The sequence below is a fragment of the Ambystoma mexicanum genome, chromosome 1q (assembly GCF_040938575.1).
Source record: "Ambystoma mexicanum isolate Mex_15411 chromosome 1q, UKY_AmexF1_1, whole genome shotgun sequence".
Taxonomy (NCBI): domain Eukaryota; kingdom Metazoa; phylum Chordata; class Amphibia; order Caudata; family Ambystomatidae; genus Ambystoma; species Ambystoma mexicanum.
This window is the reverse complement of record NC_090922.1, coordinates 1,548,819,007-1,548,835,180: the sequence shown is the minus strand read 5'-3', so window position 1 is coordinate 1,548,835,180 and position 16,174 is coordinate 1,548,819,007. Positions and strand designations below refer to the sequence as shown.

Here is a 16,174-nt window from a genome sequence, read left to right as displayed (position 1 = left end):
TAATTACAGATAATCAGCACGGGCGGCGGCAGCTGAAGAGGCAAGGGCATGCATGGACGCCGAAGGACTTTTGGAGCTTTCCCCGCGCCACAACGGTGATTAGCAGACTAAACAGGAGAAAAGCAGTCGCGGGCCGTGGCGGTGAATCAGGCTCCTTCCCAAGTGTTGGGCATCAAACTTCAGGGTCCGGATGTCCTCGTGAGGCATCCGGACCATCAGTTAAGTTTTCTACAACATTGTTCATGTTTTACAGTGTGCTTATTTTCGCTTGTTGATTTATGATACTAACACGGCGGTGAGTGTGTGATGAAACACGCCATGTGGATACACGCCATGTGTGAGACACGCCATGTGTGAGGAAACACGCTATGAATCTCACAGAACTGACAAAACAGGGCACTGGGAAAATAGGAGACTATCCTTTAAAGCGCACTTGTTTTGGATTCATTCTTTAGGGTGCACACAGCACAAAGGCATGTGTTTTGTGTGTTTGTGCTAAACCCTTGTTTGTTGCTTCATTGTGCCCAGCAGGCCATGAGTCTTGTATCTTCATGAAAAGGGACACCCCTTGGTTTGTGCCATTTTGCTCATATGCAACCCTATGTGTTTTCAAGAAGTATATGTCCCAAGGCGCAAGTTATGTTATGTTCAAGTTCTATGTTAAGTGTATAATCCTATGTTTTGTGGTGTGCAAAGTGGAGTCTTTTAGGACCACTAATGAGGTGCACTACTGTGGGTATGTAGCATGTTCATTACATGTATAGGACGGTAGGCTAAGTGTTCAGGAAGTAGAGGTACAGGTATAGGAGCATTGCGTATATTGTATGTACTTGCTTGTTTTTGTTCCCTTCCTTTCCTTTGTCACTCCATCCCCTTTCCCTAACTCCATCTTCCCCTCATTGGCTGCCACGTGGCTACCTGTGATATCAGTTTCAGGCGCTTGTGCCAACCACAGTGGGAGGGGTCAATCTATTTGGCTTCTGTGGTTCGGAAGAGGGGATCGAGACCCCTATTTCCTTATAAGTTTGACACCTGGAAGGGTCGGGGACGGGTGTGGCAGACCTAGAAGTGTCCACCTCAAGGTCTATAACATCCGCATTGGACGTTTGGTCATCCGAAGTACCCCCGTCACTTTTGGCTGGTGTCGCGGTACGGGAGGGAGGCTCCAAGCGTGACATGCCGTCCGCGCCCCACTGCTTTACCCGGCGATCCTTAAGGGTTTTAGGCTTAAGGAGTTTACACGCCGAACACCGCTTTTTGTCATGCTCTGGGGGAGACAGGCGTTACATGTCCTGTGTTCGTCCTTCCAAGGATATCTGACTCTACACACAGGGCAGAATCTAAAGGGAGTCCTTTCCATAGCAAAAGGGAAGGATGACCATACCGAAAGGGAAAACAGTGGAAAGGAGGAAAGATATAACAATATGGCCACACCGAACCCACTCTCCCAACTGTATAGATCAGCCAGAGGGCCCGACCACGTGGAAATCCGGACGCCGGATCTTAGGCACCGAAACCCACAGCCGTAGACGATTCCCCCGTAGTCTTCGTCGAAGATGTTCTTATTGGGCGAAGTGACTTAACGGGGAATAAACCGACAATTCGGTAAAGATAAACAATGTCTCTAGTAAGAGCTCCGCTATAGGGCGACCAGTATCTGGGCAGAAAAAAACAATCTGAGCGACCTCGGCGCGTGAGGGATTTTGGGTACTACACACGTCACGATAGGGATAGTGTTACAGACACGCCTATGCCGACGTCCCCTTTCGGTCCCCAAAAGACAAGATGCAATACTCTGCGGTTACCACTGGATGTCGGACCATATGCACAGCATTTGATTCTAAGCAGATTAACAAGCATCAGAACTAACATTATTACATTTAATCAAAATAGAAGGAGAATAAGATCTAATAAATGGAGTTTGGCAGGGACAAAAATTGAACGGGTTCTATCTATCAAGCACTTTGGATATAATCTTTGTAACACCTCCCCCATTACCATGTGGAAAAAGGCTATAATGGAAAACATTAAACCCCTCTGCTCACATATGAAGATTATATATGCTAGGTATTGCCCATTTTTAAATGTCAGATTAATAAATCAGGGCTCCTGGAAAAACCCCATTCTGCCCAGAATGAGAAACAAAGATACAAGTGAATGGGTCGGTGGCACTGGTGCACGCCCTTAACTGTTCAATCACTGTTAAAGCAGAAAAAAATTGAGTACTGCACGTGGATGTATCAAATACTGTTTTTTATATGTGACAGCATCTATTTTTGTATTGTTTTTGGTACAGTGCTAAACATCACAAGTTTCAAAGTAAAGTCATACAGTTTTGAGGTCTTGAAAGACAATGGGAAACTAGCCCTGCTCCTACTCCTAGACCTTTCTGCAGCCTTTGATCTGGTCAATCACCAAATCCTATGCCAACACTTTCATTCTGCTGCCCACTTCTCTGACTCAGCCACGGCATGGATCAAATCCTTTCTGAGTAACAGATCTATGAGGGTCTTCTCACCCTCTGCAGCCGCTGACAATGCTCCAATTCACTGTGGCGTCCCTCAAGGTTCCTGTGTGTCACCAACACTCTATAACGTCTTCACAAAGCCTCTCTTTGATGTACTTGACTATCTGGGTGTCTCCTACACTAATTATGCTGACGACACCCAGATACTCATCACTGGCGATTACATGGCTGATACCAAGGCCTTGAATGACGTCTATGTGGTCATCCAGGCTTGGATGGCCCAACACGAATTATGTCTTAACGACGACAAGACGGATCTCCTCATCTTGGGCTCCTGGCAACGTCTCAACAAACTAGATCCATCCTACCAGTCATTCATCATAGATGGAAATATCATTAAGGTCTAAAAAGACACAAAAACATTAGGTTTCTATCTTGACGCCACTCTGTCACTGTCACGACAAACAAATGCAGTTAGATCAGCCTCTGCTTACACCTGTAAACGTATTGCAGCTTGTAGACCTTTTCTGACTACTCCGAACAGCATCACCCTAGCCAGAATGCTCATCATGTCAAAAATTGACTATTGTAGTGCCCTCTACTTTTGGGGCTAGTCAAGGGAACTTGAATAAACTACAAATCACCCAGATCAATGCCATCAGGGCAGCTCTAAACATTCCCAGAAACCACATTTCTGAAGCCAGAACTAACCTACACTGGTTACCTGTCAAGCAGAGAATCTCACTGAAAACACTTGCCCTCACTCACAAATGCCTGGCGAACAAGGCCCCCCTCTACCTCTGCAACCAACTCTCCCTCCACACTTCCACCCGACCTCAAAGAACCGCCCAGACCCACTGCCTATCGATCCCAAGGTTCAAACGTCAAAAAGCGGGTGGCGTGAGCTTCCCTGTCCTAGCATCTAAGCAATGGAACACTCTCCCTGCTGCCGTCAGATCCGAGGACTCATTTAACACCTTCAAGTTGAAAGTAAAATCATGGCTCCTTGCTCAGAACTGAGACATTCCGCTATTGCTCCATGCACCACAGTTCGCAGTCACCTGCTTCTGCCTCTGACTCCATGTTAATTTATGGCATATTCTACTAGCCGAACTTGTTAAGACTATGACCGTCGTCTATTCTCCCTGTTATAGTCTGATCCCAATGCAATGACCCCTGCTCGTTTTACATGTCTGCCTTTATATTTTATCACTACAACTACTGCTGTAAATACTTGTATGTAATTATGTATGTAAATAATTGCAAAGTTTTGCGCCCTGATGCCCCCGGGCCGGATGGTGCGCGTTACAAATAAATAAAATACAAAAATAAAAAATGTACATAAGACAACAAAACATCAGGTCAAAAGTTACTTAAACAGTGAACAGAGTGCAAATCGCTACTGTCGATGTATAGCGACAGGGGTAAAAAATAAACAATTGAGACAAATATACAGAATGGATTTGTGTATAAAACAGTGTAGAAACATTGGTAACACTGTTACCACGAGCAACAGGCCATTCAGGTCTGCTGGCACTTCCAGAGCACTTCAGGGCCATTGGGTGCTGGGGCAGAGCACCAGCAACAGGCCATTCAGGTCTGCCGGCACTTCCAGAGCCCTTTAGGGCCCTTGGGTGCTGGGGCAGGGCACCAGCAACAGGCCATTCAGGTCTGCCAGCACTTCCGGAGCCCTTCAGGGCCATTGGGTGCTGGGGCAGGGCACCAGCAACCGGCCATTCCGGTCTACCGGCACTTCCAGAGACCTTCAGGGTCATTGGGTGCTGGGGCAGGGCACCAGCAACAGGCCATTCAGGTCTAACGGCACTTCCGGAGCCCTTCAGGGCCATTGGGTGCTGGGGCAGGGCACCAGCAACAGGCCATTCAGGTCTACCAGCACTTCCAGAGCCCTTCAGGGCCATTGGGTGCTGGGGCAGGGCACCAGCAACAGGCCATTAAAATCTGCCGGCACTTCCAGAGACCTTCAGGGCCATTGGGTGCTGGGGCAGGGCACCAGCAACAGGCCATTCGGGTCTGCCAGCACTTCCAGAGCCCTTCAGGGCCATTGGGTGCTGGAGCAGGGCACAAGCAACAGTCCATTCGGGTCTGCCGGCACTTCCAGAGCCCTTCAGGGCCATTGGGTGCTGGGGCAGGGCACCAGCAACAGGCCATTCAGGTCTACCAGCACTTCCAGAGCCCTTCAGGGCCATTGGGTGCTGGGGCAGGGCACCAGCAACAGGCCATTCAGGTCCACCAGCACTTCCAGAGCCCTTCGCGGCCATTGGGTGCTGGGGCAGGGCACCAGCAACAGGCCCTTCAGGTCTACCGGCACTTCCAGAGCCCTCAGGGCCATTGGGTGCTGGGGAAGGGCACCAGCAACAGGCCATTCAGGTCTACCGGCACTTCCAAAGCCATTCAGGGCCATCGGGTGCTGGGGCAGGGCACAAGCAACAGGCCGCTGACAAAGGTCAATTGTATTGGGGGTTGCAGAGTCTCATCCAGGGGGTAGCGGCACCCAGCTCCCACCTCCTGGCTTTCTGTGGTCTGCGGGTAACAAAATCAGCCATACCATATGTGGTGTCCTTGATGGCACCTGTTCATGTTCAATCAAAAAAAAGGGTTCTAGCTCCGAAGCAGGGCAATTGCTTCTGTCTGTCAGCTCGGCACTTCAGCATAGGTTGGTTCATGTCAGAGGGCCAGTTCCAGCCACAACAGATTTCCTGGCCATCAGTATTGTATCCGTAAGCAAGAGCTATTCCTTCGGAAAGGTCAACTAATCATTCCCAAATAACTGGAGGGGACTAAGGGGCTGCACCTTTGTTATGTTGAGTCGTGCAAACCTCTTCAGCCAGCATTCCGCTGTGGTCCATCCACATGTTCACTTCCTTCAGGCGGAAAATGTGTCTTTCTGTCATGTATTACTTTCAATCTAGCCGGGTACATGAGCATGTATTTGATGCCCGTTTGTTAGGCAGAATTATATGCAGTACCCTTTGGGAACACTACACACAATTCACTATTATTAAGCAGTTAGAAAATCACGTTACTCATGCACTACACCGCACCCAATAGATTCTGTACAAGTTAGGCTCAAAATGAAGTGTGAGCAAAATGGCACTCCAGCAATTTAAAAGGGAGGGAAAGACAAAGGTTAGGCAGAAATTGAGCAGCACCAACAAGTTAATAGAGCAGGGCAATCTAGAAAAAGGAACTACAATGAGTAAATCAGATTCAAGGGACCTGGCCCAAAGTCAATGGAACAGAGTCTTTGCTCAAGATCACACAGTTCAGGGCGGTTTGCAGTTAAGTCTTTGCCAAGTGTTCAGAACGAAGTTTGTCAGACGAAAAGTTACTTTAAAGAATGGAGAAGGACAAGCCCTCGGATTGGCGAAAGGTTTCACACGCTTTAACCGCGGCTGGACGAAACGAACGACCGGATTTGAACAGTAACTTAAATGAAGAAGAAGGCTGTAGCTGAGGCGGATGTTCCTGGCAGGTCGTGCAGGCTCACGGGTCCTGAAGCGACTGTCGGACTGACACGAAGTAGGAAGACTGGAGGGTCCTGCACTGCCCAGGGAAAAAAACCAGCAGCAGAGCAAAGCAACGAATAAAAGGTGCGCTCCTTAAAACGCATGCAGGGTCCGCTCCTCCTGGCTATCCGGTTCACTGTAGCTCTGTACAGCAAATTCGACCAGAGAAGGGAGACCTGGCGAGCAGTTTGGTGAACTGGTTGTTCTCACCAGCTCAAGGGGAGAAGATTCCTGGAGGATCTTCCCTGTCGTTGGAGTATGAAGATTCAGACCTGAAGCAGGGCTTCACCGGGCAGTTCAGTCGTTGTAGGGGTCCTCCTCTGTCAGCTCCTCTTCAGTTCTTTTGTTCCAGTGGCGACTCTGACTTCCAATCCCAAGAGACCTGCTTTTTATGCAGTTTTCCCCCATTCACACAGCCTGGCTGTCAATCACACAGCAGGGTGGCTGTCCCGCTGGGACAGTCACCTAAGGCAATCATGCTAAGAGTGTGACATGGGTCTCCAAGGAGACCCTGTGCAGGGAGTCTCAAACCCCTCCCTCACATCATATCCCCCTCAGACATTCAGGCGCCTAAGGAGGGGTTCTGTGCAGAAGCCAGCGAAAGGACGGCGAACAAAGGAATCAACCCCCGTTTGGCACGCAGAGAAGAACACAAGACTTTTACATAAAGAAATGGCGAATAAACCCATCCGGAACCGTACAAAAATCCATATGGACCAGCGGGTTTAAGTTTGAGGCTACTAAGATAGCCTAAAACACTACCAGGGCTATTTAAGATAACCGCGGTAGGAAATATAGGCGTAGTTACCACTGCCACCAGCCAAGTCTTAATGAAAAGGGAACTTAACAATGCTCCATGAGAAATAGACAATAAGGGATAACTGTTAACCCTTTCCAGAACTCTATGTAAGATAGTTTGTACTGGGTCTGTGAGATTTAAGACTAATAAAGTCAATGGCAACTTTGCATGTTTCTAGGAGACAGTAGTCAGTCCCAGAAAATGGAGTTGGGAAGTCTGAAAAAGTCAACCCTGTGTCACTGCACTGAAGGTTCTGTGTAACACACAGTAACATGATGATGCCTATGGAGTAGGTGAAGCTCCACAGTCCAAGAACACAGCAAAACACATGTAAGAGTGGGGAAAAAAGGCTCACACGTTTACCAGCATTTTGGTGGTGACATCCTATTCCCAGGCTCAATGGTGAAATCAAACCTTTGCAGGCAGATGGACCAACTTAGAAGTTTTGGGTTTTCCCCTTTCATTTGCATTAACCATCTCAAGGGTAGGTGGTCAGTTTGAATCACAAAAGTAGATCCATACAAGTATGGTCTAAACCTCTTCAAAGACCACAAAAAAATATTGCTGCAGTCTGGGCATGTGAACATTTCCACAACATTCACGCTCTATGGTTGCCCACCTTGTTTCTGGTTCCTTCAGTTTCCTACTGATGAAGTAAATGGGGTGCTCCTTACCTTTCTCATCCAGTTGATATATGGGATTTATAACGCGCCTGTACACAAGTGTTTCAAGGTGCGAAGTGGTGGAACTTTCTCAAAGGCAGGCGAGTAGTAAGTGGCCAAATAGCTAAAAACAAAACATGAACAAGTATCGGAAACATATGGAAAATGAATGTCTCCCGATTTATTCTTTTGTACTAAACAAGTAGGAAAGACTCAACAGGCCCTACCTGGAATCCTGCGTAGTGACCCTCACTGGGCACAAGGAACTAATCCTTTATTTTTATGAGTTCAAAAAGAGGACTTCCCCCTTCAAACAGGGCATACAGATAATATACTACTTCTGTGTGAGTGGTCAATGCATAAATACACATTCTTATCATATAGATGGCTGCACTGACCTTTGCAGGTATTCTAGTCAGGTGTATGATATGGCTAGAAAAAGGCCACCAGAACATAAAGCATTCTCATGATTTCAATTGTGTTTCAAGACGCCCGCCCCCCATCTTTTACCGCTATGAGAGACAGTATCAATGTGCAGGAGACTGAATCAAAACTTTAGACCTGTTGCTCAATATTTCAGAAGCAAATTACCTCCCTAATGAATAGCAAGTGAAATGCAGGTAGCCTGTAAGTGGTAACTTACCACAACCTTTTTGATAGATTTGCAATGCACCATTATCTGAGTGTGTGTACCATCATCATAGTTATGTTGTAAACATGCGTAAGGAAACTGGCATGTAAGAAACAATGGGCCTCATTATGAGGTATGCAGTAGAGGGATAACGGGGCCGATAGGGATGCCAGCCCCATAATCCCTCTGCTGCCCAATTACGAGGTCTCCTCGCGGGACCCGCGAGCACACCAGGATGCAAACAACGGGCCCGTCATTAACAGGCCCGTTGTTTGCATCCTCCCCATTCCCACTGAGCCCTATGGGGGCTCGCATGGGAATGGGGATGTACCGGGTCTGGGTTCCTGGGATGGGGAATTACCGGGCCCTCCAAGGTCGGAATGGCCCGGTACTTCCCCATTCCGGGATCCCGGACCCAGTCCCCGGAATGGGGGAAGCCATGCCGCAAAAAGCGGCATGGTTACCTCCTTCCTCGTAATGAGGCCCAATGTATCAAGAATAAAAGGCTGCTACACAGGCATTAAGCAATGAAAGATTTTATTGTAGATCTCGTTCTATGACGTAAATCTGCATAAAATAGAACAGCATTCTAATTGTGTAGTACAAGTGTGTTAAAATGATATGATAAATGCCTACCAGTTCATAGATGTGTCTATTCAAGTTTATCATTTAACCCTGTAGTGTGGCTTTTATTAAAAAACATGTTTTTGTTTTTAATTAGTTAGATTGCACTCTGCTACAAATGTGTCATTGTCAACACTTTTCTTAAGATCTGTCCAGTTCAAGCCATTCCTTATGATGGTGCCTTTCTGGAGCAGATCTCATGCACCCTTCTTCATGACGGACTTGTTCACCGAGTTGTAGGAGTGGTTGAACTGCTGAACTTCATGTGCTGTAAACTCTGTTACAGAGGAGTTGAAGATAGTTGTGTAACATGCTGGAGGAAGGGGTACATTCTACCTCCTTCCCATCTGTACAATGGCAACTCAACCCAGTCAGGATCCCTGCTGCTGGAGTAGTGAGCTGGTCTAGATCATGAAGGTGGTTGTCAGCCTGTTACCTCGATCTAACCTTGTACTGGGCCATGAGCACATCTGGAACAAGACCAGAGTGTAGGAAAGACGGGGGGAGCTGGGGATCTCAGTTTTACTGGCATTAAGGCAGAGATTGTTAGCAGTGGACCATGCCTGAATAGCAGACAGACAGTCAGGAATGGGAGAGGAAGTGGAGGAGACAGAGGAGAGAAGATTGAATAGAGCTGAGCGTCATCCGCATAACACTGGACGTTTGGTGAGAAGGCTAGACGGGCAAGGTAGATGTTGAAAACCCAAGGTGAGATGTTATAGCCCTCAGGGAAACCACAGGTAGAGAGTGAGACGGAGGAGAGAAAAGGGCCCAGTCCAGAGCCAGGTCCGTGATACCAAGGGTATCACAGAGCCGATTTGTAAGGGTGGCATGATTGACTGTATGAAAGGCAGAGGAAAGTTCAAGAACAATGAGAACGGAAAAAGAGTTGGAATCGAGATTAGAGAACAAGTCTTCACAGGTGTTCAGACCGATATTCATGAAGAGAACCAAAAAAGTCAGTGTGGTGGATAAGCTGGGAGATGGGCAGCTTCTCCAATAGAGTGCCCAGGAAGGGGGTAATGGAGATAGAGTGGTATATTGCCAGTCAGAAAGGCTTTATGGTGAGAGGATGCACCAGGGAGTGGTTGAGGAGTAATTGGAAGGATCCAGTGGCAAAGGTGCAATTGCAGAAATCAGCCAAGGCTGGAGGAAGGATGGCAATTTTGTCCTTGATAGTTCTAGAGGAGCAGGGGAGCACCTGTTTTGATGAGGCTGTCATAGAGCGGACTCGTCTAGAAACCTCATCAGGTGATATAGGAGAGTAAGAGGCGAATAGAAGTGGGGAGCAGAGGCAAATGTATGTATATGGTATGTAACATGTATATGTTTTTTCACCAGTATGATCTCTCTGATTTATCAATAGACAACTTTTCAGCATAAAAGCTTTATCACATTCAGAACATGAATATCGTTTCACCCCAGTGTGATTTCACTGATCTATCACACAAGCTGATCATTTCAATTGAAAGCCTTATCACATTGAGGACATGCATAGCATCCTCCCAGTGTGACTCCTCCGATGTCTCACTAGGTTACTCTTTTTACTGAAAGACTTACTACATTCAGAAGATGCATATGGTTTCACACCCGTGTGATTCCTCTGAAGTCTCCCTAGGTTAATCTTTGCAGTGAAAGCCTTATCACATTCAGAACATGCATGTGGCTTCCCCCAGTGTGATTCATCTGATGTTTCAATAGTTCACCCTTTTGCTTGAAAGCCTTATCACATTCAGAACATTCATATGGCTTCACCACAGTGTGAGTCATCTGATGTATCAATAGTCCGCCCTTTCGCTTGAAAGCCTTATCACAGTCAGAACATGCATATGGTTTCTCACCAGTGTGACTTCTCTGATGTATCAATAGATTACCCTTTTGCTTGAAAGCCTTATCACATTCAGAACATGCATATGGTTTCTCACCAGTGTGACTTCTCTGATGTATCACTAGATTACCCTTTTGCTTGAAAGCCTTATCACATTCAGAACATGCATATGGTTTCTCACCAGTGTGACTTCTCTGATGTATCAATAGATTACCCTTTTGCTTGAAAGCCTTATCACATTCAGAACATGCATATGGTTTCTCACCAGTGTGACTTCTCTGATGTATCAATAGATTACCCTTTTGCTTGAAAGCCTTATCACAGTCAGAACAAGCATACGGTTTCTCACCAGTATGATTCCTCCGATGACTCACTAGGTTACTCTTCACAGTGAAAGCCTGATCACATTCAGAACATGCATATGGTTTCACACCAGTAGGACTTCTCTGATGTCTCACTAGATTACCTTTTCCCTTGAAAGCCTTATCACATTCAGAACATGCATATGGCTGCACCCCAGTGTGAGTCATCTGATGTATCAATAGTTCGCCCTTTTGCTTGAAAGCCTTATCACAGTCAGAACATGCATATGGTTTCTCACCAGTGTGATTCCTCTGATGTCTCACAAGGTTACTCTTTGCAGTGAAAGCCTTATCACATTCAGAACATGCATATGGCATCACCCCAGTGTGATTCAGTTGATGTATCAATAGTTCACCCTTTCGCATGAAAGCCTTATCACAGTCAGAACAAGCATACGGTTTCTCACTAGTATGATTCCTCTGATGACTCACTAGGTTACTCTTCACAGTGAAAGCCTGATCACATTCAGAACATGCATACGGCTTCACCCCACTGTGATTCCTGTGATGTCTCACTAGGGTATTCTTTGCAGTGAAAGCCTTGTCACATTCAGAACATGCATATGGTTTCTCACCAGTGTGACGTCTCTGATGTATCAATAGTTCACCATTTTGCTTGAAAGCCTCATCACATTCAGAACATGCATATGGTTTCTCACCAGTGTGACGTCTCTGATGTCTCACTAGAATACCCTTTTGCTTGAAAGCCTTATCACATTCAGAACATGCATATGGCTTCTCACCAGTGTGCCTTCTCTGATGTATCAATAGTTCACACTTTTGCTTGAAAGCCTTATCACATTCAGAACATGCATATGGTTTCTCACCAGTGTGATTCCTCTGATGTCTCACTAGGTTAATCTTCACAGTGAAAGCCTCATCACATTCAGAACATGCATATGGCTTCACCCCAGTATGACTTCTCTGATGTATCAATAGTTCACCCTTTTGCTGGAAAGCCTTATCACATTCAGAACATGCATACGGCTTCACCCCACTGTGATTCCTGTGATGTCTCACTAGGGTATTCTTTGCAGTGAAAGCCTTATCACATTCAGAACATGCATATGGCTTCAACCCAGTGTGAGTCATCTGATGTATCAATAGTTCACCATTTCGCTTGAAAGCCTTATCACATTCAGAACATGCATATGGCTTCACCCCAGTATGACTTCTCTGATGTATCAATAGTTCACCCTTTTGCTGGAAAGCCTTATCACATTCAGAACATGCATACGGCTTCACCCCACTGTGATTCCTCTGATGACTCACTAGGTTACTCTTCACAGTGAAAGCCTGATCACATTCAGAACATGCATACGGCTTCACCCCACTGTGATTCCTCTGATGTATCACTAGGGTATTCTTTGCAGTGAAAGCCTTATCACATTCAGAACAAGCATACGGTTTCTCACCAGTATGACTTCTCTGATGTCTCACTAGATCGCCCTTTCCCTTGAAAGCCATATCACATTCAGAACATGCATATGGCTTAACACCAGTGTGATTCCTGTGATGTCTCACTAGGGTATTCTTTGCAGTGAAAGCCTTATCACATTCAGAACATGCATATGGCTTCAACCCAGTGTGAGTCATCTGATGTATCAATAGTTCACCATTTCGCTTGAAAGCCTTATCACATTCAGAACATGCATATGGTTTCTCACCAGTGTGACTTCTCTGATGTATCAATAGTTCACACTTTTGCTTGAAAGCCTTATCACATTCAGAACATGCATACGGCTTCACCCCACTGTGATTCCTCTGATGTATCACTAGATGACTCCTCACAGTGAAAGCCTTATCACATTCAGAACATGCATATGGTTTCACACCAGTGTGATTCCTCTGATGTCTCACTAGGTTACTCTTCACAGTGAAAGCCTTATCACATTCAGAACATGCATATGGCTTCACCCCAGTATGACTTCTCTGATGTATCAATAGTTCACCCTTTTGCTGGAAAGCCTTATCACATTCAGAACATGCATACGGCTTCACCCCACTGTGATTCCTGTGATGTCTCACTAGGGTATTCTTTGCAGTGAAAGCCTTATCACACTCAGAACATGCATATGGCTTCTTCCTTGTGTGATTCTTCTGATAGATCAATAGATGACTTGTTTCTTTAAAAGCCTTGGCACATTCAGAACACTTATGTTCTTTCTCTTCAGAGTGAAATGTCTTCTGTTTACATCGAGGACTCGTTTCCTTGAAAGGAGCTTCACATTCTGTTAAATCAGAAGGTTCCTCCATTTTTAGGATGTTATCTTTAAATTGTAATTCTCTGAATTTGTATAATGATCTGACTCTCGCTGTTGGTCTCACCAGGTCAAGTGCATTTCTTCACACAAGTGTCAAGAATGAACCGCAATCCTCGGCCAGAGCAGGCAAGTCCGAAAATAGACAAAGGCTTGTGCTTGTAACCTTTCTATGTCCAGAGCACAGTTTCTAGACTTATGGTTTTTGGGCTTTAAATGCTGCCATATTTTACAGAAACATCAGCAACTACTGACTAGCTCCACAGCATGGGGTGTTATCGATTTTGAAGCATCAATTGCAAAGTTGGTGTTGAGCACCTTTTTCACACTGAATGTGGTACACCAGTGTCTTGCCTTAGAAAACAATGTGTAAAGAGTGTCTACAAGTCCCAATGCATGAAGGTACAAAGACTCTACTTCAAAGTGGGTGCCATTTCCCTCTTGTCTGTCCATTCATATTCTCTCCTCTCTCTGGTATGGATTCAGTGGTCTACCGTTACATGGCGCTATGTCCTGGAATACTTGTCATAGCTGGCCATTTGTATTGCATGTTTTGGCATGTGCGGGCACTTGTAAGGTGCCTTTTGTTAGCCTCTCCTTAGTGTATTCTTTAAAGTCTTCACAGAGGAGGAGGCATCCCATTTAGAACATTTCTATAGACTCTCTGGGGCTTAGTATCTCCTGCGTGTATGTTCCCATATGCAGTTACTTATCTCTACATTACAGAATGCTACATTGAGCATATTGGTACAACCTTAATTGTGAATATAATGTGATGGCTCGAAGACGCTTTGATGGAACAGAGATATCATATGGGTTGGACAAAGAAGACCTGCCAAGTGACTGGTATTGACTGGACATAGGAACCAGATATTTCCACTAAAAAGATAAACAATTGCAGTCTGTGGAATATTTGTCCCATGGTTAGAAGCTATACGTTGGGACTGGCTGTCATGATGAAGCAGACTTTCCCAAGTCCCAGCTATCAGAGTAACCTTTCTTTTTTTAACAGAATCTTTTCACAACATGTTATTGTTTTCCATTCTTGCTTTTATGGCCCTGTTTGAAGGAAAAAAGAAACACAGGATTAGTCTTCCACAAGTGACACATACATTCTCGTTTGAAAAAGCAAATAGGCATGTTTTCACTTAATACAAATCCTGGAACACTACTGAATTATTTAGAAGACACTTGTTAAATGGTAGCATAACTGATCCACAATCTCATGAACAGGATGAACACAGATATCATGAAATGTGTGGCCCATTGACCATTTCCACATTATGCTTTGGCACAGAAATCAATAAAGAAGTGCCACATTGGCCAACAGCCAGGATTGACAGAGGGTGGTGAAGCTCGGTCACTGAGGATGAAGGCCATCCTGTCAGCCGGTCATGGCTGGTTGTGGTCAGCTGACACGCTCTAAGGTGCACAGAAAAGATGGTGGAACAGGAACTAAGGAAAGGAAAGCTTGAATGCAGTGTACTGAAAAAAGGATGCTGGCCGTGGCCAATTTGCTGAGATCCTCTTTGTCGATACCGGAGGAGGATCTTTGGCTTCCTGTAGTGTCCAGCAGAGAAGGAGAGACTAGGTTAGCCATTCCAAGATGCAAAGCAAAGATGAACGGTGAAGATAGTGATAGCCCGTGTAGGGGAACAATGAATATGGAACAGTAGAGAAGCAGATAGTTTGCAGTTAGCCATAATAAGAAGCCATAAAGAACAGAAAGTGTCCTGATTATAAGAAAGTCTTCACACTATAATTTCATGAGCAGAAAGGTTTTGTCTCGGAACCATAGCATCCACCAATAGTGTTCTACATCATAGGGTTAGTCACAGGTCCTGCAGATCAGTGGCAACTATGACATTGGCATTAGAACAGAGGGAGGATATTGTGTTGGGATCTCTCCTTGAGGCGGTTGTGCCCCATTCAGTAGCCTGCCTGCTTCTGCAAACCACACAACATATTCAGATTCTTGTTACGCTTCTGGAGTAGCTCAAGACTTGGTAACTCTGGAAGCACAGGGGATGTCGAACACCGACGTGATCTTATTCAGGCAGGAACTATGAGAAGTGTGTGGAGGATGAGTCTGGCTGCTGCCTTTGGTATGGCTTGATGAGGGGCAAGGATGCTTTTTGGGAGTCAGTGTAGCTTGGTGAGAGCTGGGTTGATGTGTGAATATTTTAGTAGGTGTAGGATGAGTCTGGCTGCTGCCTTTGGTATGGCGTGCAGGGGACACGGATGCTGCTATGGATTGAGTGGGCTGGGTGAGCGCAGGGGAGATGTGTGAATATTTCAGTGGGTGGAGGATGATTCTGGCTGCTGCATTTGGAATGGCTTGCAGGGGGCACGGATGTTGCTGGGGAGTCAGTGTGGCTGGGTGAGCGCGTGCGAGATGTGTGAATATTTCAGTAGAAGGAGTACGAGTCTGGCTTCTGCCTTTGGTATGGCTTGCAGGGGGCAAGAATGCTGCTATGGATTGAGTAGGCTGGGCGAGAGCTGGGGAGATGTGTGAATATTTCAGTGTGTGGCGGATGAGTCTGGCTGCTGCCTTTGGTATGGCTTGCAAGGGGCAAGGATGCTTTTTGGGAGTCAGTGTAGCTTGGTGAGAGCTGGGGAGATGTGTGAACATTTCAGTAGGTGGAGGATGAGTCTGGCTGCTGCCTTTGGTATGGCTTGCAGGGGGCACGGATGCTGCTGGGGAGTCAGTGTGGCTTGGCGAGAGCTGGGGAGATGTGTGAATATTTCAGTGGGTGGAGGATGATTCTGGCTGCTGCATTTGGAATGGCTTGCAGGAGGGCACAGATGCTGCTGGGGAGTCAGTGTGGCTTGGCGAGAGCTGGGGAGATGTGTGAACATTTCAGTGGGTGGAGGATGAGTCTGGCTGCTGCATTTGGAATGGCTTGCAGGGGGCACCTATGTTGCTGGGGAGTCAGTGTGGCTGGTTGAGAGCTGGGGAGATGTGTGAATATTTCAGTAGATGGAGTTTGAGTCTGGCTGCTGCCTTTGGTAT

At 46.2% G+C, this 16,174-nt stretch overlaps 1 protein-coding gene across 2 annotated transcripts in view; it reads right to left on the bottom strand.

The window, feature by feature from the left end:
- Positions 1-8,606: 8,606 nt before the first annotated feature.
- Positions 8,607-16,174, bottom strand: part of LOC138551950 (zinc finger protein 850-like) — a 128,317-nt gene continuing 120,749 nt past the window's right edge. For both annotated transcript variants that reach the window (XM_069642511.1, XM_069642512.1), the window contains one exon: positions 8,607-14,220. In XM_069642511.1, the coding sequence (XP_069498612.1) occupies positions 10,325-13,156 (2,832 nt within the window). In that variant the 5' untranslated portion in view covers positions 13,157-14,220 and the 3' untranslated portion in view covers positions 8,607-10,324. The remainder of the gene's footprint in view (positions 14,221-16,174) is intronic.